We start from the raw sequence: 24,704 nt of genomic DNA, 5'->3' as shown, positions 1-24,704 counted from the left end.
TTTAAAAGTAGCTTCAGATTCTCGTCTCGTTACGTTTTACGATAAATATTTATATCATTTAAATAAATAAATAAAGTACAATATAAAAATTCACAAAGTAAACCAAGGGTAAAGAATATTGAAATGAAATAACGGTAATATTTAACGTATTGAGAAATCAATCATGAATACATAAACTATTTTTTTATATAAATACAAAAAATATATATTATATAAAAGTCCGTGGACTGGCATGCCTAACACAGAAGCGACAGGGAATGCAGTATGCAGTTGCCGACACGCACTATGAGGTCACTAGTTCAGTGCAGTTTCACATTTAAGTGCGTAGAAAGACGCTACAAGGTACAATATCATAATTACATATAAATAAATTGACAATAACGAACGAGAGAAAAACCTACGTGCTCATCATCATTGGCAGTTACAAACAATAGTCATAATTAAACACATTAGCGCCCGTGTTAGCCCGCAACCCTCCGACAAAACACTCGACATAAATTAACAAATTTCAAAAGTATATATAAAAAAATAAATCCAACAAATTGTTATTCAAATGTTGACAATCAAGAGCGCATCGTATAACAGCCAACTTCTAATAATAAAAGCGACCAGCCAAATATTTTCATTTGTTCGTACCAATCTACTAAATATCAAAGCTTGACTTGCTAGCGGCGAAATGGTAAATAAACAGTGTGGCAACGCCTTCGGAGAATTTCGCGTAGTGTGGCGCGACACCGCCGCCAGCGACCAATCGCGGGGCCGCGCGCACCCGCGTCTCGCCCCCGATTGGCCGAGAGCGCTCGCGCGGACCGCGCCACACTACGCGAAACTGAACGAAGGCCGGAAATTATTATACATGTAGAAACACGGAGCACATTCACAGGGTATTCAAAGTGAGGAAGATCGAGGCATGCGGCACACGTAGGTAGATAAATAGATAATTTGAGGGGGTTAGTTAAAAAAATATTTGGAGGGTCGCCGCGGGTCGCAGCTAAGCGGGCTCGCTCCGGGGCTGCTGTGGGTTCTACGCACCAGCGGGCCCCGGCACTGAGTCCCAGTGAGTCTAGACATGTCTCACTAGACCGGATGGTATGTACAAAACCAAATAGTAAGAGCTTTGAGTGTTGCATGCTTGCCTAGCTCGACGCAACGCCGCTATATTCAAGATGTAATGTTTCGCGTTTAGTTTTTACTTTGACGTGTTAAGTCTCTTTGGGCTACAGCTACCAACCAAGATATGAAACCTTTTAGTAAAACGCGTAGTTAAGTCACCAAATACCTATATTTAAAAAAAAAACGGCGTTGTGTCAGCAGTCACAAATTCATTGAGAATTATTTGTGTTTTCAAAAATAAAATGAATAAATATTACCGACGGTTAAATAATGTTGAAAGTGTGATATAGATGGAACATTGAAGACGCCATGTCAGTTTTAGGTCACCAAGCGTGCGCTTTGGAGCTAATAATAAGTTTTTTTACAGTTACAAATTTAGTCTATGGATGTTTTGCGCACAGGAAATGCTCTTGGAAACGCAGCCAACTTGTAGACAAGACAGTGCTGCCAACATATAAAAAAATATATATTGGTTGAAGAGCCTTTCCTATGCACGCAGAAATTAAATTAAACAGTAAGTATAACTTGAAAGGAACAATGTAACTGGCACACCGCTACAGAGCCTACCGCCACCGCTAGTTTACAAATGGAGCTGTTATCAAGGACCAGACTTGCCTGGACGCATCGCAATTTAAACCATAAAACTGATAAACTAAGACGAATATTGCAGTCAAAGCTTGCAGTCGCTAAAGACCATCGAAGCTAATTTACATGACACGGCCTTTAGAGTTTGTCTATGGAACACATTGGTCCCAACATTGGTTATACTATTGCGATGCGTCCACATATTTGCCACAAACACTTGAGCCAAGCTGGTTTAAGTTGACTAACATGACAGGTGCTTAAAAGTCGTATCACAAGGGTGGAGCCAGACCGTTTTCAGCCGTAACGTGTTGGTATTAAGATCTGATTCCGTCCTGTGCGGTGTGTATTAGTGTCCCCCCCAACCCTCCCCACCCCTGAGTATTTGTGTTGATGTATGGACAATGCTAGGGACGGACGTTGCCTCAAAAATAAAACGAAACCACTCATAAAAAGTACTTATTTTAAAAACAAGTTTTTCCGCCATCTATCGGGCGTTTTTGGCATCAACTGTAGTTGAAGTGGTAGTAGCGCCATCTAGTGGACTGATATTGCAAATAATTTAGTTTTTAGTTGAGAGGCAACGCCCGGTACATTATGAATGCTTGCGTTAAACATTAAATAAGAAGTAAGTTTGCACTCGAGAGTTGACTAGCGGGTCGTTCTGTACACGCCACCAACATCGAAATTGTATGTATTAAATTGCTTTTATAAAAAAACGGCTAAAAACCTTTTTTGCTCAAGCAGTAAAAAAATACGCGCTAAATATTTAAATAAAATTTAATGTGTGAATAGATCGATAGTTTTATTAAGTGTTGGATAAGTTTCAATATATTACATATCTATAAGAGATAGAAAGAAGATAAATATTTGGTGGAGTGTACTGAAGGATGCTATTGGACTACAGAAGTACAGTCGGCTAAAGGCTCGCTCTTACAGACAAACATACAGATGACATTCTTTAGAATACACATTTATATCAAAATAAATACTTATGTGTGGTCGGAAACAAAACAGCTTGAAAGAAAAGCCAATCAAATGTGTCAAATATTTAACAGACCAAAGCAAGAAGTGTACAGGATAAAATTATTATTTCACACGCTATTAAATAAAATATGAATTATTGTTTATGTTTTGTGATTTAAACTACGACAGTACTATAAGAAATAAAAAAGTGTCAAACGAAAACAAAACTCTAAACAACGCCATCTGTTGTCAACGGACGGAACTAGGTCTCGAGTGAAGCCTGCGTTTACTCGATCTGGGCATGCGCATATCCAGTGCAGTACCGCGGTTCACAAACTTACACTAGTACACATCACATACTTTTAATTACGAAAGAAAGGGGAAAACTTTTTAACAAACCTTTTTTTTGTTAAACCACAACCTTAATCATTGTTATAAAAAATATAAAACATTATTTTTTCTTTCTTTTTGTTTTCTTAGTGTTACTTGTCTGCCATTAGCTTGTAAAGCCTTTATCAGATGTGATGTTTGGAAATTTGGATTTAAAAATGTTTTCCCCTTTGTAACTCCAAAAATTAAGTTTTTAACACAGTGAAGGCCCCGACAGCTAGTACATAATAATAAATAATGTTTATAAAACACACTTAAAACCAGGATATAACCACTAGTGCCTTGGTATAGCGATACTTTTTTAATAATCTTAGTAATGGCGTTAATTTATAGACATACAATTTATTTAGCTCTTAGAAAGTATCACAACACCTTGGCAATAAAATAAGTATAACTGTTAATAAGTAATTATTATGAGTTGAAAAGCCTCCGTGAAGTAGCTGAAATATATCAGATACAAAAACCGGCCAAGTGCGAGTCGGGCTCGCGCACAAAGGGTTCCGTAGCAGCAAAATTACAGTTAAATCAACCTATCTCAAAAACTATAAGAGATACTTTGATCAAACCAAAAATCGTTGAAAGAGTTAATTAGCATGCATCACCTCTATTTTTTTTAGAATTTTATACCCCGTAGTTATAAAAATAGAGGGGGGGGGACATACTTTTTACGACTTTGAGAGCTGATATCTCAAAAACCGTTCACTTTAAGAAAAATGTTTTTTAGAAAACTTTATATCATTTTAAAAGACCTTTCCATTGATACCCCACACGGGTATGTACATCGAAAAAAAAAATTTCATCCCTCAGTTACATGTATGGGGGGCCCCACCCCCAATTCTTTTTTTTACTATTTAGTGTCATATTTTTGTAGCGGTTCATACAACACATATTCCCATCAAATTTCATCACTGTAGTACTTATAGTTTCCGAGTAAATCGGCTGTGACAGACGGACAGACGGACAGACGGACAGACGGACATGACGAAACTATAAGGGTTCCGTTTTTGCCATTTTGGCTACGGAACCCTAAAAATGACATATCCATTCTCTATGCATAGATGTTGCGAAAATTCAAAACTATTTATACTTCTTTTTTAAACCATTTCCACTACTCTAGTAATCATAATTATGATCATCAGAAAACAAAAAAAATAAATACAATGTTTAAAATAATAAAAAAAACAACAACATCAATGCAGAGAAAATCTAACCATAACACTATAGACATAAAGGTGAAAACCCAACGACCAGACCAACGAACGAGTCAAATCCATAGACAACCGGAGCAGACGGTGCGCATGCACAACCAGTGGAGAGCTTATGGACGAAAGCAATTTCAGCGCACTATAAATAAATAAATATAAGAAACATGGCTTCCAGCCTGAAAAAGCGGGGCTCTCTAAAAAGATACAGCGTCAAAATGTGATTAAATAGTTATTTTTAGGTTAAAACTAATTTAAAATCAAGCATCCAGTTAAAATTATGGTTAACAAAAAGTCATTCAATGTTTTAAAATATTATGCCTCTATGTAAACCACTTAGAAAAGAAAAAGTTTTACAACGACGTTCCAATTTAGACTGTAGCGGCTAGCTGTAAGGTCTAGATTCGACTGAACCCAAATCCGGGAGCAAAATAAAAACTATAGGGTGTTAGGTAAGCGCAGTTTTGTGACTCGGAGGAGAAAAAATCTACTGAGCGAGGACTAAAAACAACACCACTTAAAGCTACAGGATCCTTGGTCTCGCGTTTTCAGTTACGAGCGGTAAAAAAACAGGAAAAAGATAAAAAATAATACCACGCGTAGCAAAAAAACGCGAGACAAACCACTCAAATTTTAATCTGTGCATTTTTGTACTTACATGAAAATCATACTCTTTGAAAGCACCTCAGTTTATGTGAGAGGATCCAGCCAGAAGTCAGTTTGATGATGATTACTGACATTGGTTACTGGTCATTCAAATAAAATTGTTTGTTTTTAGCAAAAGCTGCGTACATAAATTACATTACACAACAAAAATAAACCCTGCGTAATCCAAGACACAGGTATGCTTCTATTGTGTTTTGGGAAGTAAATTATTGTCAAAAACTAATAATGCACAGGATAAAAATGAGAGCGTTATAGACCCATAGCTAGGGGAGTAAACGACAAATACCGCTGTTAGAAATCGGACCTCAACTAAAGCCGGGTTGTTAGATAAGCTTCGACACTTCTCTTGGGGGGTTTCGACTTATTTGTGTGGTTATCGTGAATGTAGAAAAAAAACTAACGGAATGTGGTCATTGTCAGGGTTGAAGGACCATTATGTGGTTTTTTGTGGAGTTTTATGGTTGTTGCGTGTGTATGTGTTTTTGTTGGTGACAGTCGTAAAGGCGACGAGGTATATACTATGATTTATTTGTGAAGGTAATCTGACTATGTTATAGTAGGTACTGTGTAACTCTGTCCTTTGTTATTTTTACCTTCATGGATGCTATAATGAAGTGTAAATGAAGGTTTTTATGTTATTGAGTTTATGCATTCTAGTAGTTGTTTTTGAGTTATCCAATCAAGTACAGTATTTGGTATACCATTCCGAAAGAAACTCCTCAAGCCTCTTTAAAAAATTTGCTGATATTCTAGAACATTACATTTTTCTGCAACAATATTACAGTGTTCCTCTAGATAGTGTTATTTGGTGTGTAAGTGTATGTGTATGTGTGTGTGTGTGTGTGTGTGTGTGTGTGTGCGTGTGTGTACCAGTCGAAACCCCCCACTGTGGTGGCCGGGCTAGGGGGTGCGGTGACGACACAATCAGCGACGGGGCATGCAGCGGCCTCGCGACCTCACGACTTCCAACATGGCCGCCGGCCAGAGCTGAGAGAGGGGGCTTATGTGACCGAGGCTGTTTTTTACTAAGTTGCTGCTTTGATGGTTTAAAGCCAGTAATAAGTGCTCAATGATTATTTGCAGCTTATATCTGGATAATTTTCTATGACCATAAAATTTAAGGAACATGACGGCTATATTTAATATTTTTAGCACCAAAACCCTTGAATTATGGATATGTACCCAAAAAAAATTGATAAAACATGATAACCATTAATTTACCCCTTATTAGCCAAATCAAATCCCGTCAAACTCTCTCATTGGCCAAACAGCACTACCCCCGAAACCCCAAGCCTGTGATTGGTCGGCCCCCTCTCGCCGCCTGCGCCGGCAGCCAATCCTAGACCCCATGTGTACCTGATGGTAACGGAGCGTAGTGAGCGCTGGCAGAACCGCCGGCCAGATCTCGGCGCCCGCGGCCGCCACGGGATATCCAGCCAGCTACGCATATCACCACGTTATCAGAATGTTTTGTTTTTTATTGTCTGTGGTTACAACCTTCTTTCCTTCTCAGACTTTGTTTGTGGCCAGTGCGTTTGAGGCAAAGGGTTGTGCCTCTATTCAGCCAGTGTTAACTTTTTTTAATTTGTTTTCACAGTGCTGAGGATTTATTTGCGACAGCATTGTCAAATGGTCGATAGTTTTAAGAAGACTGTAACGCCCAGACAATATGGAATCAAAACAATCAGATAATTCTTTATTTCATGGTCGGCAGCTGTAGCTAGATACCTTATTCTTTATCATTTAATAAAAAGAACTTGGAATATCCATTTTTTTACCAGATACTCCATGTTCTGAACAGTAACAAATCTTAAAAATAACACTAAATCTAACTTAAAACTAATACATAATTAATTATGAAGAATACGATCATTTGTGTAACTAAAATACCTAATTGGAAAAACATAATATGCAATGCCCAGATTGTCTTCATGTATTTTTTTACCTAAAAAAAGTGTGTCATTTATTGATTTAATGGAAGTAGAAGTTTATGAAGATAAACAATGGCGATTAAACCAACAGTTCATTTACATTTTCAATGGCCACAAAAAGTTTCTAAAAACTGATTCGAGGCTATTCAAAATGTATTTCTTTTATGTGTTGTATACGACGTATGGTATTTTATATGTCATGTATGATATCGGTGTCTCGTAGGTTTAACATAAAATAAATCATGTGTGTATTGTATTATGGTTCTGATTCCTATACTAAGATGATGATATCTAATAACCTTGCCTGTCTCACTACCTGAAGATTCTGTTAACAAACGTAATTTGGTTGAGATAAACGCAAAATAAATTATTATAAAAATCACTATGTCGCCATTATAATTTAAACATTACATGAATCTAGGTTTCATATAAAATCTAAGTAGCTAGTTTATTTTATTATATGCAATTGATTTTATCAACTCAAATTATATAAAACCTAGATTGATTTGTAAATAAATGTAAATATAAAACATATTCTGGTCACTTCGTGTATAGGTTTTAAAAATGTTGATTACCTTTGGGGAGCTATTTGTAATTCTCATTTTATGCCATTAAAAATCCCTGAAAAAAAATATTTTACAAGACTATAGAATTTTCTTATTCACTTCTTCTTCTTAGCCTTTTCCTTATTTAGTGTCGGCTTTGTGCATCATGTCACGCCATTTTACCCTATCCTCTGTCATTCAAAGCACACTCACGCATATTTTCTTTCATTCACACAATCAAGGCACATCTTTCTTGGTCTTCCTGTCTTACGCCTTCCTACGTTATTAAGAGTGACACTACTTATCGCTAATCTATCCAGGGTACATTCTTTCAATAAAAAAGTCGTATAATGCACTTGAAGATGGAAAATATAGATCACGGCAGCTTAACGAACTTCCATTCATTCAAACATTCACTTCACTATATCATTTCACAGTTTTTTCCCTATTAAAAACACCTCAGACTTTGACTTTTAGATATCTTGCAAACATTTGCGCAATTACATCATAATAAAAACAAAAACAAGTACTTAAATTCTATTCTATTACTTATAACTCGAAAAAACATTCAATCAATCATTCACAAGATGGCGTCGAGCTTACAAATCGCTCCCCGAATTCTAAAGAGCGTTTCAGGTACGAATACACATGTCATAACCATAACCACATTCTACTACAGCTCTGCTCAACTGTGTCAAATTCCTTCAAGTTATATAGTTAGCAGTTGTCGCTTTAAGATATGAACTCTTAAATAAGTGAAGTGGTTTTAGTTTTGCATGTGGTTCGTGCTTGATCGCTCACTACAAGTTGAGTCCGCAACTCTGATGCTACAGACACCAAATCTGAGAACGGAACGACGACTGAACGAATGAAAGTCACGAATTATTGCCATGATTTACATTGAACATAGACATATCTAGGAGATCTAGATTTTGCCGAATCTTTTCAGTCGATATTGCGTTCTTATATTCAGTGTCTTCACAAGTTGCGGGCCCGTTCTGCCCGATCACATTTTTCTGTAGACCTGTATATTTGTATATTTCCACTGTTTCAAAACGATGGCATTTCAGCTTTCGGAGAAATCCTGTACCTTGACAACAGCGCATTGCATTTATGAACAAAATATAAGAGAGTACCCCGCAACTCAAAGTCGTCCTAAACAGGGTCTTCTACGCATTAGTCAAGAGACATGACTTCTCCCATACGTCTTGTTTTGCTTGTCTTGCACCCCGTGCCAGGTCTACAGACAATGCGACCGGGTGGGTACGCGTGCGTGCTACAGGGTGCTGGGTCGGTACGAACCTGCCTCGGCGGCGGCTCGCGGTGCGGCCAGACCCCCGCGCCCACGCCGCCCAGCCGCGCGCCGCGCAGCGACATCTGGAAACACGAGGGTAGGGATGAGTGAGTGGATTGAAGGAATAAATACTTTCTTCTACAAAGAAATACCTAAGGATACGTCAGTAAAATTTCTGGGTTGCCGGTCCCTGAAATCAAATATATGCTGACGCTATTATAATCCTCTATCACACTGTTTTGTTTGCATGATGATTTTCAGAATTTAAAAAGAATTATACCTACTGACTGAGCGGTAAGTTACGCACCAATGATCTATGGTCTAGTACATAGTTGACGCATTTCACCCCCAGTGCGTCCTCCTTTTAAGCTTGTCGATGACAAACGCTAGGCCTAGACTAACCTTTGTAGCCAGTCAAATTAGCTGTCTGTAGTTGCCTGCCTAAGCTACGTCGGACGGAACAGTTAAAGGTACAGTTGAAGACGGAACGAACGAATCGTCTGTTGGGGAGGCTCCTACCATGTACCTACGTGTGCTTGTTCCTGGTTGATGTCGAGCAGCAGCGGCGGGTGGTGCGTGCGGCTGCTCCCACACGCCACAGAGCTGGTTTTCAAAAGATTACCTGGCCCTTAAATGGCGAGGTTAAATGTCATGCTTGCTATATGGGGGGATGGCAAGGTGAGGCTCCTTCCGTGCACCCCGCGAACTTGGTTGATGTCCCAAGGTGCGCCGGATGTTTACAAGTAAGAAACAGCTGATACGTCAGTCGGGGATGCTCCTTCCGTTCACCTTTGGGAACCTAAGCGTCTATCGTACCTGGTCCATGCTTGCTATATGGGGGGATGGCAAGGTGAGGCCCCTTCCGTGCACCTTGATGAACCTATTTGTGAAGTTACCTGGTTGATGTCGAGCAGCAGCGGCGGGTGATGCGCGTGCGGCGCGTGCGCGGCGTGTGGCGCGTGCGGCTGCTCCCACACGCCACAGAGCTGGCCCTTAAATGGCGAGGTTAAACGTCCTTGCTTACTATATGCGGGGATGGCAAGGGGAGGCTACTTCCGTGCACCTTGGGGAAAACGTCTTGCTTGCTATATGGGGGGATGGCAAGGACTCCTTCAGTGCACCTCTCGCTAGGTTCACCTATCGTACCTGGTTGATGTCGAGCAGCAGCGGCGGGTGGTGCGCGTGCGGCGGGTGCGCGGCGTGCGGCGCGTGCGGCTGCTCCCACACGCCCGCGTAGCGCACTCGGCGGCTGGAAAATAGAGGGGTTTTTATTAAATTAACGGTTTGGATTTGCGATGAATCGCGATCGTTGTAGCGAACACAAAGAGGCCTTTGCCTAGCAGTGGGACACAAATAAGGCAATAAAAAAAAACTTGGTTTTTAACGAACTGTTTAAATATCTTTTTTCTTATTATTCCTAGCGTGTCGGTGCCGAACACGAGACGGAAGGATTAGCCAGTTACAATAGCGTCAGAGGCTGACTGCTAAGGGTAAGGTATGTAGTCACATGCTACAAGGGTGACCAGACGACGGACGTATAAAACCTCGTAAGCCCCATCCCATTGTCCTCATGAGTGAGGCAAAATAAAGACATAATTCAGACCCAACGCTTACTGACTTTTAGTTCAAGTTCATAGTGATCAGTTTACGTCTTGGGCCTTACGAGGATTAATTACAGTTGATAGGTCAGTCGAGGAGTTTCTTTTCCTGCACCCCTGATTGAATGAAAAAAAAAATAAAACACTTTGAAAGATCGAATGATTTGATAAAGTCTTCTCAGTTTATAAACTAAATTGATATCTCCGAAGTGTACCCCAATTTTATCAAAATATTTACCAAATAATTAAGTTCTGAACTTACGGTGGCGGTTGATAGTGGTGTCTCGGCGTCCGTCGCTCCACGGGCGGCGGCGGCACGGCCACGCCACCTTCACCTGTAACACAGGAGAGAATAGGACTCAATATATAACCACAAAGTCTGAAAATACCTAGAAAAACCTTATTATTCTATTGATGATCCATTTGCTGGACAGTCGTTGAAACGTTTTAGGCACCTTTATATCCATAAGAACTTTCTAGCGGAGTCCACGAACAGGCAAACGCAGCGTGGGACGCCCTCCTGCCCGCTGGACCGACGACCTTAGGCCGGTAGTCGGTAGTGGCTGGATGAGGACGGTCGAGGACCGAGTGTTGTGGCGCTCCTTGGCAGAGGCCTATGTCCAGCAGGGGATGATTATTGGCTGATGATGATATCCATAGACACGAGACTCACCTCCAGACAGGGTCCGGCACAGGCGCCGGCGCTTCCGTGACGGACTGTCCCCCGGCTTGGACGACAGCTCCCCGTCGGACGAGCCGCCCTCCGCGCGCTCCAGCGGGTTTGTGTCCTGGGAAATGTCAAGGAAATTAAACTATATTACTCTATCCTCTAGAGTAGTCTAGAGACTCCGAGACATCATACGAGGACATAATGAGCCACAGGGCTCAGACAAAGCAGCAGTTTGCAGCTGCCGAAATCTGAAACTTGTGATTTTTTTGGCCTCTGGGTCTCAGGAGGCTATTATAACGTCGCACTGGCGGACTAGGCCTAAAACTCTTTCCTGGAAGGAGACCCGTGCCCCAGCAGTGGAGACGACAGATGTGATTATGATCATGGAATGCCCCGAAGTCCACAGTGCCCTTGAGATGATGGGCGCTGGGAGAAATGAAAGACTCACGCGTCGTGTCTCAAAGTCTTAACTGTATTAAACTCTCAGGAAAATATGATCTTATTTATATTAAGGTTCTGGAATGCGCTGTGACTAAAACCGGTCAATAAGGTCTGATTTAGCTACCTATAAAATTTAAGGTATGTAACTTGTGACGTGCATTGTTTAGAGATAGAGACAAAGAATTATGGAATTAATTGTACTACGTCACATGCTACACCCTCGCATCTGCTTTGTAGGACCTATCCTATATGTGGGACATATTGAGAGGAGATACATTAACTCAGATATTATGAACTACTCCATCGAAATGGCAACTTTGAATTGATAAAAATCATATTAAGTAGGTATGTCTTATATGTTACAGCTTCAAGACCGCCAGCGCATTTTTCGGGGCATATTTCAGTAACTACCTAACTTCTCTTCTTCAACTTCAACATTTCAACTCCATCTTCATTTTCAACAAGTAACGAAACTCACCATATGCGTAGGCGTGTGGTGGTTGGAGTGTGGCTGGTGCTGGTGCTCCGCCGAGGGCCCGGCGGCCGCCGCTATGTGGGGCGGGGACACGCGCATCTCTGTAAGACAAGGGGGGGCAATAGTTACTATTTTATTTGGAGCGATACCCTTCTTGTACTTCACAGCATAGGGCTTGTACTTACACAAAACTGTTTCGTGACGTCGCATCACAAAAATCTGCGACTATTTTGACAGTTTTTTAGGGCAAATGCAGTTTTGTGTACAAGCCCTTAGCCGTAATCAGAAAGAAAGCTGGAAACTTGTAAACGCTTATATTTCCATACTTTGCCGAACCAGCACTGATAAGGGCCGGAAAAATATCCATAGATAACGTAAGCGCTTATAGGGCTTATAAGTTGCCAGTTTTCTTTCTGTATACGGCATTATACTTAGTAAGCCGCGGAATGAAAGTGAAGAGGTGGTGACAAGACTGGTTATGCTATGTATGAAGTGAGCAGAAAAATAATGAAGATAATAGGGAAGTTAAAGCAGGTATACATGGGCATAATAAATGAAGAAATAACGTGAAAGGATTTTCGGACTGATCTATTTATTTATATTAATATAATCGATAAATCATACAAGAAAATTGCGTTTTTATCTTTTTTGTTATGGGCATGGGAGGAAAGACTAAATTTGCTTTAAGCACTCCCGATGGCACGGAGCACACATACCTATACTATCATTTCAATATTTTATTCAACACAGAGCTGCTTGTGAAGCAAGTGGGTCAAAGCCGTACTTAATGGCCCTCCTACAGCCCGACTCGGTTGTAGAAGATACATCACTGCCTACCATAGGTTATACACTGATGTAGATTCTGAAGGCACAAATTCTAATTTTAGTGCTGTCAAAACCTTAAATTCGATTCTACGAGTGTTTTTGTAAATCTCATTTTCCACTGGTAAGATTTATAGTTGGACATCGCTTAAATTAAATTTTGAGCTTTCCGAATCGACATCACTATCTGCCTACAATGCTCTGTGACTCATCCGAATGTTACTAAACTTAACATTAGTCACTACACTTGGCCTAAATTTGGGCTAAACATGATAAGTGGGTGGCCATGCATCTCTAAGCTGCCTTTTCTCTATGGTTCATCTGCGCTAAGCAAGATGCATGGTTACCAGCCCTTTGGAAAATTAAAATAGAATATCAAATCGGTTAAAATTATAACACAGTCAGCAGAAAATAAACGCATAACGTATACAAGAGTCCTTTAAACAAAACTGTTAAAGATTGTGCTTAAAAATATCATGCTTTAGGAACTAATTCAACGATTTAAACAGTAATGAAAGAAGACGAGATACAAGCGAAGAAATAAAATGATGCTGATGATGAAGAAGGAACCAATGATGATAGAGACAGCCACGCGAATACAGACCTAGTGGAAGAATTAGTTGTGTTACATGACCAGGGTCGAAGAATGAAGATGATAGTAGGAAAGGAATATGCCACACTCTGTTTGATAAAGCACTGGACTGGACGTCTGCTACTGTGATAGCGAGTCGGTGACAAACACTAGACAACACACAATAACATCTTGTATTGCATTAGATAATCATTTCGATGCTATCTGCTACTCTCGTGCTACATAAAACCCTATCAGCTAGCAGTGTCCCAGTGCTTCACCAAACCAGGCGCAACCTCCACAGACACCTCATTACCTGGTCTGCGGCGCTCGCCGACGCCGGCTGAGCGTCGCTCGGCGCGCCGGGAGCCGCCCGGGCCGCCCATGCCACCTGCTGGACAGACATCAGACTCATCATCAGGACCTGATGGATACCGCGCCTAGGATTTTGGCTTCACTTGCGTCGCTGTTTAGATTTCCATTGGGAAAATTTACACAATTTTGTGGATCCCATAAATCGCCATCACAATTCTTTTTCGATAAGGTTGGTGTTCTTTTTCATGTGACGCTCTTTTGGAAACCTTTTCCATGCAGTCATATCGCCGTCATCCTCCTATTTTCTCTGCCCTTAATCCTGTTCTCGCTTGAAAAAGTAAGCTACTCAAAACTTCACAATCCTCCCAAACACTCACCTACGCTACATCTCCTCTGGTCCTGGATATGATGTGGATGCTGGTTCCTCTGATCCTGGATGTGGTGCTGCTGGTGGGGATGCTGCTGATGCTGATGCGGATGTTGATGTTGTGGATGTTGTTGGTGATGTTGAGGATGTTGTTGATGATGCTGCGGATGCTGCTGGTGATGTGGCGGATGTTGGTGCTGATGCCGGGCGTCGCGCTTGACGTGCGGCGGCACGGGGAGGGGCGCGGCGTGCGGCGGGAGATGCGCCGTGAGGGGCGGTGGTGATACCCCCGCGCACTCCTTGGGACTGCCCGCACTGCTGCCGTCACTGGAATAGAGGATACGCCCGGTTAGTTGGACTAAAGATGGACTAAATGGCTGAAGAGTTGAATTTGATCATTTTTTGTGACATACTTAGTACAAAAGAAAGTCAATCTAACCCTACACATTTGATTATACTCAGCCCCTAATGGTTTACTGACGGAAAAGGGTGTATGGTGGGGGGTGGATACATTTAGAAATTTCTCAACATGCTTATAAATAGCTACACGGCACACAAAGGATAAGTTCTTGTGTAAAGAATTGCAGTTTACACATTCACAATACACGACGCTTTGTGCCTGCGATATCATTGTCTCTCTATCGCAACTACTAACAGCTGTAGGGCTAGCAGAAGAAGTGAATTTCAATAGATATTTAACAATGCCTAGGAAATACAAAATACTAGAATCTTGCCACCCTATTTATTGTTCCAGGGAATTGAGTTGGTGAAGAGACTTTCCAATCAAATAACATCCTCAATGTTGTAAATAGGCTTTTACTATCGATATCGTTCGACAATCTTTAAAGGACTTCTACAGCCTACATAAAGCGAGACAAGAGGACGCTACCACATCATGTAGTTAGGGTGGCCACGCTAATAAGGGGCAGTGACCGCACTGGCCGACCGCACGAGCCAAGTATAGGAGTCTGTCCGGGAATAGAACATAAAGGTTAATTAGGACGGACACTATTGGACATGGCGATTGGATACTTCCAAATCACCCCTGGAATAGACTCTTGGCACGAAATTCGACCGATCAATCAAATCATCATCACAATCCATTACATCTTTACTGCTGGGGCACCTGTCTCCTTCCAATAAAGAAAAGGTTTAGGCTTAGTCCACCATGCGGGCCCAGTGCGAGTCCACCAACTATTGTTAACAATGGCAGCATAATAAATGCAGAATCGTATTGGGACTTTTGAAAGCTTGTTGTCCGTCAAAGAAAAATATATTTCCTTCTTTGCAGCCAAAGGCATTTATCTCTTCTCACGGCTCCAATGTTCTAAGGCTCGGTACACAATATGCGCGTATACATAGCTATGTGTCACTCATGTGTCGTGCACGATACGGGCTCCGGGGCGGGTGATAGCGTCCGTCACACATGAGGGCTGACCGATAAAGGGCTGCTAGTTGCCACTGACGAGTTTATCTATTTATAGTACTTTGAATGAAGCTGTTTAGGAATACTATATAATTTATCCCAAAACGGAAAATTCAAGGTCCTGCGGCCGCGGCACGGGTCTGTTATTGACGTCGATAAACTTGTTTGATGCGTGTTCCACCAAGCGCAGAGCCGTATTTATGGCGAAACACGATATAATGACGTTTACCTACGTCGATAACGAACCCATGTAGCGGAAGCTGGAAGTCATGGGTTGAAAAAGGACGTACTAGGTGCAGAATTCAGGAGACAGGTTAAAAACCTACAATGATAACCCAAGGGCGGTTCAAGGCGACCCGGTCGACCAGCTCATACTTGGAAGCGGTCCATATACAGCGAGGCCCAAGAGAAAGGGAAGTCGTGGCCAGAGCTCAACTTGCTGGCCCACGACAGAGAAGGATGGATGCGCCTGGTGTCAGCCCCAGACTCCTCGGAGGAGTAACGGGATTGAAGAAGAAGGTTAAAAACCGATGCCAGATCGTTTTGGAGCAGCACTGCGGGCTGAAGATGATACTTAGAGGTAACCAAAGTAAATAAGCAGCGCAAATAAGGACATACATCCTTTGCTCACAAGTGACGTACAAAAAAAGAGAGCGATATCCACTCATCTGCCGACAAATGAACCATTATGGTATTCAAAGTATGGACAGGACATCCCTATACCGATAGCGAATGCGGAACAAACTAATTTAAATCATTTTGTACTAATAAAAACCGAATTTAACAGCGGTTATGTTATTGTGAGTAATGCTAAAGAGCGAATAACTTTTGGACGCCTGAGCCTATTTTGATGAAAGGCAATTTCTAAGAACACCTATGATGAAGTCACCTCAAGGTCAAAATACATAGTTATTCCAAACTACTTTATTTAGTGATCTAAAATCCCTGATAATTTCGTCAATTAACAGTTCCCTTGTATTTTTTACTTAGATATATTTATTGATTTATCTCATACAACCACAGTCTGAAATGAACTAGATTCTTTAAACATCAATACTGTATTTTTTGTCATTAAGAAACACATGTGATGCATGCAAAGTTATTGGTCCTTCGGGAGCCATAATGTTGATTTACGATCCAAATAACAAACAGTACGAATATTCCACCACCCCTGCGTATAGGGCAGTGAACGAAAATATCAACTATCACACGTTTTCAACAACATAGAGTAGCTACAATATTGCTAACCTAACTATATAATATACCCTATCCTAACTAATATTATAAATGCGAAAGTAACTGTGTCTGTCTGTCTATCTGTTACTCTTTCACGACAAAACTGCTGAACGGATTTGAATGAAATTTGGTATACATATGGTCTAGACCTTGAGAAAGAACATAGGCTACTTTTTTCCCGGAATTCCCACGGGAATACTTTTTAAGGCGAAGCGAAGCTCGCGGGAACAGCTAGTAACTAATAAACAGGTATAATTTGTTAAACTTTACGAGTTTGAATAGCAAAGTGGTACAGTTCGGTCCCAACAATTTGATAGCTCCTGAAGTTGGCTGCGATTACACTTTTGTGCTTTGTCAAACCAACCAAATGGCAAATCAAAGAATGAATAGGCGGTTTGTTATTTTGACAAGGTACAAAAGTGGGCTTGCTACCAACTTCACAACTACCAAATGGTATGAATCGAATTCTACTGGCACGTGGTACAGATCTGGGGTAAAGAAAACTGACCCCTCTGAGTGTCACAATGCTTCCTGAAAGGGGTCAGTTTTCAGCGCAGGGAAAAAAAACTCGCAAGAGATAGAGCCGTGGTTAGCGCAGCGCTCCGAAGCTTCGGAAAAATCAACTGCAACGCTGACCACGACCCTATTTCATTGTATTAAGCGTGCCGATTGCGTGACAATTCTTGTTCGCTGATTAACTGCCAGTTTCTATAACTCTATATATCTATAAGTGGTAGTTACTTTCATACGATTTTGACAGATTTTTACTTTTGATTATGTCAAAATCGTATGAAAGTAACTACCAGTTATGGATAGAGTTATAGAAACTGGCAGTTAAAGAGTGACGTCATTGAGCAAATTCGGCGTCACAGCGTGCGAGTCACATCTTTGTCATCGAATACTACGCCACATTCTGACCCACTTCCGTCAGGTTATTACCGGAAAAGTGACTTTAAACCGGGTAAATTAAATGTGTTTTTTCATTGTCAGCCCGTTAGGGTTTTCTGTGCGTAATTACTTAATTAATGGGTTTGTTGTAAACTCTATATAATTAACTGTTATTAATTATTAATTATCGAGTATAAGATGTGGCGATGGACTTCATTATGACGCAAAATCGAAAAAAAGTAGTAGTAGTAAGGCTTGTTTCCTATTCTTTTGGCTGATTTGTAAATAATATAAAAATGACATATTTATACATATTTTTAATTTCATTTAAGGAATAACTTACAAAGTTATATTATGTTGAAATACTCCGTGAAATCTATCAAACTCTCTCACATCTATCATCTTGTGTTAACAGTACCTAATAGCAGCAGTGACGTCACTTGCCCCTACCACAAAACATTAATACACTTTATCTATGTGTAGAGTATGTTGTTTAATTAATATATACGAGTACTTATAGGAAACTCATTTTTAATAAAGAGTAGTTTAGTAGTTTGTAAACGACTCCAGTTTTTCTAGTTTGAAATGCCAGCCTCAGAAGAGTCAAATGTCTACAGCAGGTTGCATGGTTTATCTCTGATTCTCCGTGGGTACTTGGCAGAGCCGAGGGGCCATGTTCAGGGCACGACTGCATAATCAGGCTTTCACCAGCAGCTTTCCAATGCAGACATTTAAAACGCTGAAGTATTGCAAAACTGGATTCTGATTGAGAATTGGGAATGAAAGCCAAGCTTAAATTGTCCCTTGGAAAGAATAATAATTACGAAAGGGTGATAGCATCGATAATTGCTGATCGAAAGTGCAATACCTTTCTATTATCGGATCGGTGGAAAATTACTTTCATTATTTTGTAGGCACTGTGCCACGTGCAATGCTTGTAAAATCCTTAGATTATATTCCTTATGTTTGATGTTTTATGGACTAGCTAGTCCTAACTATCCTTATCCTTACTAATATCCTTACTAATATTATAAATGCGAAAGTAACTGTGTCTGTCTGTCTGTCTGTCTGTCTGTTACTCTTTCACGCCAAAACTACTGAACGGATTTGAATGAAATTTGGTATACATAAGGTCTAGACCCTGAGAAAGAACATAGGCTACTTTTTATCCCGGAATTCCCACGGGAAAACTTTTTAAGGGGAAGCGAAGCTCGCGGGAACAGCTAGTTGTAAATATGTAAGATACGAGTGTAAAATACAACGAGATTGAGTCGTAGCTCGCGCAGTAGCGCTCTGAAAGTTCGTTTTTCGTCCTAGAGAGACCCCCTGCACAGCAGTCATCTTTTCATTGGTTGCTCAACGTGTGTTCAACAAGAAAGCACTTCCAGCCCACATTGTAATGTAAATCGATGATCGACAAGCATGCCCTCATCATCATCACAAACATCTTCAACTTTCCCCTTTGTGAGTCACAGATGTATTCTTGTGCAACCGGAATACATTTGGACAAAGGTTTCTGCCATTTCGACTGACAAATTTCATTTCAATGTAAGAAGTGTAAGATTATTTATTCTACAGTACCCGATTTGTGTCTATTTTAGTTTATCCATCCAAAGGTTGTTAAGACCGCCTTTGTTGTAAAATTTATTAAGTATTTCTTGGTGTAGGTACAAATAAAGAATATTCTATCTATAGACAAATATACATTATCTTTCAGAAACGTTATCCAGTCGCAGCTGGTTCTCGAGGTGTGGTGTTATCAAATGGCTTGTCACTTTTTAATACACTATGATCTAAGCTGGTGGCGTAAGGAGTTTAACATAATGACATGTCATTACCGATAGATGGCGTGCGCAGCTCGAGAAGTCATTAATATCCGCAGTTCTGCGTTCATCTGGTTGCCATGCTGCCATAATCGTTAGGTTGCGTCACAAGGCCTAGTGGCCTACTGACAGACATAACGAGCCTTTCTAACGCCAACCTTGAATGTTCGGCAGGAGGTTTAGATTCGCTTGTACCGGTTTGGTGGTTTGTGCTCTTTGTTTTCTCAAGGTCCGGTGTTGGACCTTGGTAAGAGACGAGGTCGAGGGTTTGGGCACGATCTAGAGAAATCCCTGCAACTTGGTTCAAGTTTTTGTACTATAAAGTGCATTTACTCAGGAGAGGACAACCTATACAATACACTGTTATAATATATTACTCCTCACCCAACACAACTGACTCAATCCCACTTCTTAAAAATTGAAACCCTCAACTTTTTTCACAGAGCTGGTTACGTAAAAATCTTTTAAATGGCAGGTCAGAGTAACATTTTGCACTGATTTTCGTGCGGAACCGGTCGTGTTCGCCGAAATCGCAAAAACCTGACCCGTTACTTTGGAAAGCGAATGATTAAGGGACCGCGCATCTGGAGCAAACGAACCTTACAAGATCGCTTTTTACTACAGTTCGGTTGAAACAACTTGGTAGTTCGCAAGGCGGCGAATGCAGTTTTGTACCTTGTCAAACTAACAAACAAATAAATAAAAAGCATCTTTCTAAATTGTATGGTGGTAATTTCAGATACTTTGATGGAGAACATCTTAATTTACATCCAACATTACATATTTGAATACACTCATGTTCTGAACTAATTCATAACATTGCTTTACAACAACTACAAAAATATCACTCAATGAGCAATCGACCTGTGTAGTGTAGTCGAGTCTACGTCTATCGTACAACAGAACACCTCTTGAAATCCCACAACAACCCCCAGGTATCTTATTCTCGGAATCTCCGACGCTCTATGATCGAGCTGTGAGTGGGTGTTTGCTTTAGTTTAGATAGAAGCGTGCAGTTTTCATGAGGGCACATTCGGGTATAGACCCCCAACGAGGGTGTGATAGCGGTCGTCGACCCTACCCCGGTATCCTCACCAATATTCGAAACACAATACTCACCCTACTCAAACGGCAATCCATCGTAAACAAGCGCCGTTAGGTTCAAATTTCAATGAGAAAGTTTTACGGCCGAGAAAAGAATAATATAAGCGTTATTCGAGCAACCTTTGAGTAGAAATTTCTATAACAACGCCATTGTTAAGAGAACTTTAGAATTCTAAAATTAAAAATTGCCCAAAGATACACCGACGGATGAATTTGAGCTGAAAACGTAGGAACTCAGAGTTCAAAACCAGATAAGCAAGCATTTGGTGCGCAGTTGCAAGGCAGAGATTGCTGTATAGGAAGTAGGCTTCGTTATTTCATATTCCGTCTCGTTTACTCCTAATTTCCAGTCTGTGGGTTGGAGGAAGACGGTTAGATAAGGCGTACTGAATTTGGCAGCGCGATAAGTTTTATCTTGGACGAGAGTAAGCCCCAGCTTTCGGAATTTAGGGGCAAGAAAAGGAAAAAAAAACGTTAATACGAAACACGTGTAATGGAATACTGTCAAGCGTAATTTTCAGTTTCAGATTAAATACAAGACTTTACAAGAAGATACCTTACGAGGATTGCAGTCTTGCAGTACGCCTCAAGTGAATTAGTTGGTAAGCCGATTAGGGCTTAAGTAATGTTAACCAATAGATACGTTACTCACTCCAAAGAAAAGTGTTCTCCATAAAAGCTTGGGTTACTTATGTAAAATTTGAAATTGACTATATACGTGCCAATTTCTCCATTCTCGGTTAAAGCATAACCAGGGAGTAGTGGTTAACTGTTGACACATCTGTCATGAATTTTATATGGAGATGACGTTTAATTTATAAATCAATCCCTGTCGGTTAGATAACCTACAATGGAGAAATTGGCACTAAGGTATTTGCTTTATAGTGAGTGTGGCGCGAAGTTTCAAGTGTACCACCAGCATGATCAGGATATGACGGAGCGACAAACATCCGGACTCTCCTACATAAAATATTAGTAAGCTCCCGAACGCGTCGAAGCGAGAGGCAGAGGGGCGAGAGTGATAAATGTATGGAAATGACTATTTGATGCGCGGTTCTCCCGTACAGTCAGCTGCATAAGTAGCTATACACTTTTGTACCTTGTCAGCCTGAAACCGCCTATCAGTTCATTGAAACATTGAAGGTTCGTCAGTTTGACAAGGTACAGAAGTGTATGGCTTCTTATGCAGCTGACCGTACATACGGCCGCGAGTGTGACTTTAATTTGAATATTGCCATATTAAGACTGAAATCGCTTGACGTGATGCAGCCAAAATTTAATAATTTCTGCACAGTATAACTTTGCTTGTTAGTGACATGCATAAGATATAATATAGGACCCAAGCGGATACCCTGAGGAGACCTTATAATTGTACAGTGTAGCATTACTCTTGGAGAAGGTTTGGACTGTTTACCGAAACTATACTCTACTATAACTTAACTATCATAAATCGGATGATAGGATTCCCATCACACAATTTTATCAAATTCTTTCTCCTGCTAGAAAATCTTAGGCCACCGTATGTATCTGTACTGAAATACCAGCGCAGTGTCCTTTGAGCTAGCCAAAGGTGCTACATTATCTGAGTGGACATCGTTTTTGACGACGAAATCAAATTTATATTAGACCATTTTTACTTTTCTTTATTTATTAATGTATCAATCTTAGTAATAAGGCCGCCATTTGTACCGTCTATGTTGTACATTAAAATTGCCTTATGTTATTTATGTTTGTGTGTGCAATAAAGAATTATGTATCTATCTTACTATATTCAATATCGCTGTCTGTGACAAATTAATAACTTTTTTTCTCTCTTCTTTCTTCTTCGCGTTAACGTGAGCTTTCATCAGCCAGTACCGCGGAGGGCGCATCGTCGAATAGCATTTCGATCAGCCAACAATTTTGGGAGGCCATTACTCTTGCTTGTTTTTGCGTCGGCCCCGAGGGTGTGACAGGCGCGTGGGGCGTAGCTTCTGCTGTGTGCTCGTGAAAAATGTATGCGGCTTACCAAATTCGTAGACAATACGTTCCAATATTAATAAAGAACCGTGCGTTAGGCTGTATTGTTGATCAAAATTCATTTTTGCTTTAGTTTAGCATTGCAGGGCCACTTGAAAACTAGAGCTGTGTGGCCTTATTGTCAACAGCACATGCTGAGCTGGCGCTTTATTGACGCTCTGGGCTCTTTGTTCTGTATTACTTGTTATTGTCAGTCTGTTAAATTAATGTAAAGTATTCATCTTTATATGGGAAGAAAGAAAACCTCATCAGGTCACCTAGGAGTCCTAGGACCCTAAATTTTTATATGCTATAATTAAGTTCTCTAACTTATTTTAATCAAGTACATCTATTACTTTTCTCGGCAGATTTCATAGCTGCTCTAAGTCGTGGAATGTAGGTTGCGTTTCATCACAGAGTGTTATCAAAGTACTTAAAACGGGAGATGACAGCTAAAACTTCTCACACACAAACGTATATACCAAGATCTACGGTGCTATGCTACCAATTTGTGTCGGCCAGTTTGGTGTCCGCGTCAATACGCTCATTAATTAAACATTATTATGATTGCGAAACTAGGCATAATAGAAATACGTAACAAGGTAAACCATTGCCATTGCGGACGGAAGTATATAAGGAAAAAAAATATCTCCAGCTAGATACACGTGCCATTATGAGAGTATTTCTTTTAATACAGCGTAATTTTCTTAACATCAGCGGATTTTTTTTTAGGTAAAACTCGTGCATTTCCATGCGTAAACGATTAACCGGCAATAAAAATCTACAAAAACGTGATAACCTTATAAAATATGAACTTGTACTAGCATACAAGCGACCAAAAATAAAAGCCGTTGGGAACTACGCTATTACAGTCAGATACGTAAAACCCCCTTTTTCAGTCAGGGGTTAAAGAAAACTAACAGTTGACAAATACGAGTGCAGCACAACGCCGCTCGGTTGGCAACACTGGCACCGCGTGGAGGCTACAGTTTACAAACACGAGCCGTGACGTCACGCGACGCATGCGCGCCGCGGTCACGCACACGCGCGCACGTGGCTCCGTACGTACACGCACACACACGTGGTTACTAACACACACACACGCACACTGGGAGATATCGCGCGACTTATCGTCACGGAACGCCCTGTGTGGACAAAGTGCTTTGAAAATAGAATCGAATGTGAAGTTTGAAAATGTGAATTCAGGAAACTATCGAGCTATTATCGTGTCGGTGATGTAACGATTACATATTTATTGAGACAAATATAAATATATAGTTATCATTTTGTAGTAATTTTATTACCAATTCCTAAACTGTGTTGTGTACCTATCGCGAACTTGTTTTGACAACCATTTTCGGTTTAAAATGTATTGAATTTGACACTAATTACTTCGTAAATGTCCTTTTGTTTTGAGTTCGCGATAGGGCCCCTGGCTTGAAAGCATTCACATCCGAAACAGCGAGGACTAAACTTAGTTCGCGAAGTTTTCTCAAGTTGGCAAGAGAAAGTGAACGCCCGCAGTCAAAATGGCGCCCAAACATGGGACTTATGTGGCCTATGGGAAGCGGCATTACCTTTCGCCTCACGTGTTTGTAAGGATCGTCATAGTATACTGTAACTGGAGCCAGAGAACCCGATACTCTGGCCCACCGGTGCCTGTCTACTACATCTGCAGTGGGCGGCCATCCGAGTGGAACCTTCACCGAGTGAGCCGTACCCATGACACGAATGCTGTTCGCACTTTTTGCGCTCTGCCTACACCACCGCGCATTGTTGCTTTGTCCCCAATTGCTGAAGTTATGGTGTCTGTTTCGTCACACTTAGGCGTTGTGCAAGAGACTCTTATTAAACATCTCTGTGGCTGAATCTCGCGCCGTTGATAAAGGCAAACCTCCACGAATCGTACGTATCGCATGCAACGGATTGTCATAAATATATGGAGAAACGGCGGCGGTAATGACGATGAAATGGACGCACTTATGTGAATTTCTATGCAAAGAATACGGAATACGATGCGTCCGTTGCCGATAGGTGGACGCTTACCTTAAAAGGGAACTTGCTGATATAACTTCTAGCAATAACTCGGTAGAAACGGCTCTGAATAGGCTGATTGCCGAAGCATGTGAAATTCGCACAATGGCGGTATGCAATCGAGATTTTCCCGGAAAGCACGCTTCAGGATAACAATAATGAAAAGACCGGTATTATAGCTGTGTGCAGGAAGACGGTGAACACGCGACAAGGATCCTGCTAGCCTAGCACGGGGCGCAAGACGCGC

General features: G+C 40.9%; 1 protein-coding gene across 4 annotated transcripts in view; it reads right to left on the bottom strand.

Annotated features, from left to right (window-relative positions):
- The window catches only part of LOC125488492 (RING finger protein 44-like), a 46,877-nt gene that overhangs the window by 7,282 nt on the left and 14,891 nt on the right, over positions 1-24,704 (bottom strand). The window contains exons 2-9 of one of the 4 annotated variants that reach the window (XM_048629982.1): positions 13,959-14,275; positions 13,583-13,660; positions 11,877-11,974; positions 10,961-11,075; positions 10,550-10,622; positions 9,836-9,938; positions 8,698-8,772; positions 6,276-6,359 (exon numbers count right to left, since the gene is read on the bottom strand). In XM_048629982.1, coding sequence (XP_048485939.1) covers positions 6,276-6,359; positions 8,698-8,772; positions 9,836-9,938; positions 10,550-10,622; positions 10,961-11,075; positions 11,877-11,974; positions 13,583-13,660; positions 13,959-14,275 — 943 coding nt within the window. The remainder of the gene's footprint in view (positions 1-6,275; positions 6,360-8,697; positions 8,773-9,835; positions 9,939-10,549; positions 10,623-10,960; positions 11,076-11,876; positions 11,975-13,582; positions 13,661-13,958; positions 14,276-24,704) is intronic. The other 3 variants (XM_048629983.1, XM_048629985.1, XM_048629984.1) reach the window with 3 other exon arrangements.

This window comes from Plutella xylostella, chromosome 24 (genome assembly GCF_932276165.1).
Source record: "Plutella xylostella chromosome 24, ilPluXylo3.1, whole genome shotgun sequence".
Taxonomy (NCBI): domain Eukaryota; kingdom Metazoa; phylum Arthropoda; class Insecta; order Lepidoptera; family Plutellidae; genus Plutella; species Plutella xylostella.
The sequence above is the reverse complement of the archived record's forward strand: the minus strand, read 5'-3'. Positions and strand labels throughout refer to the sequence as shown.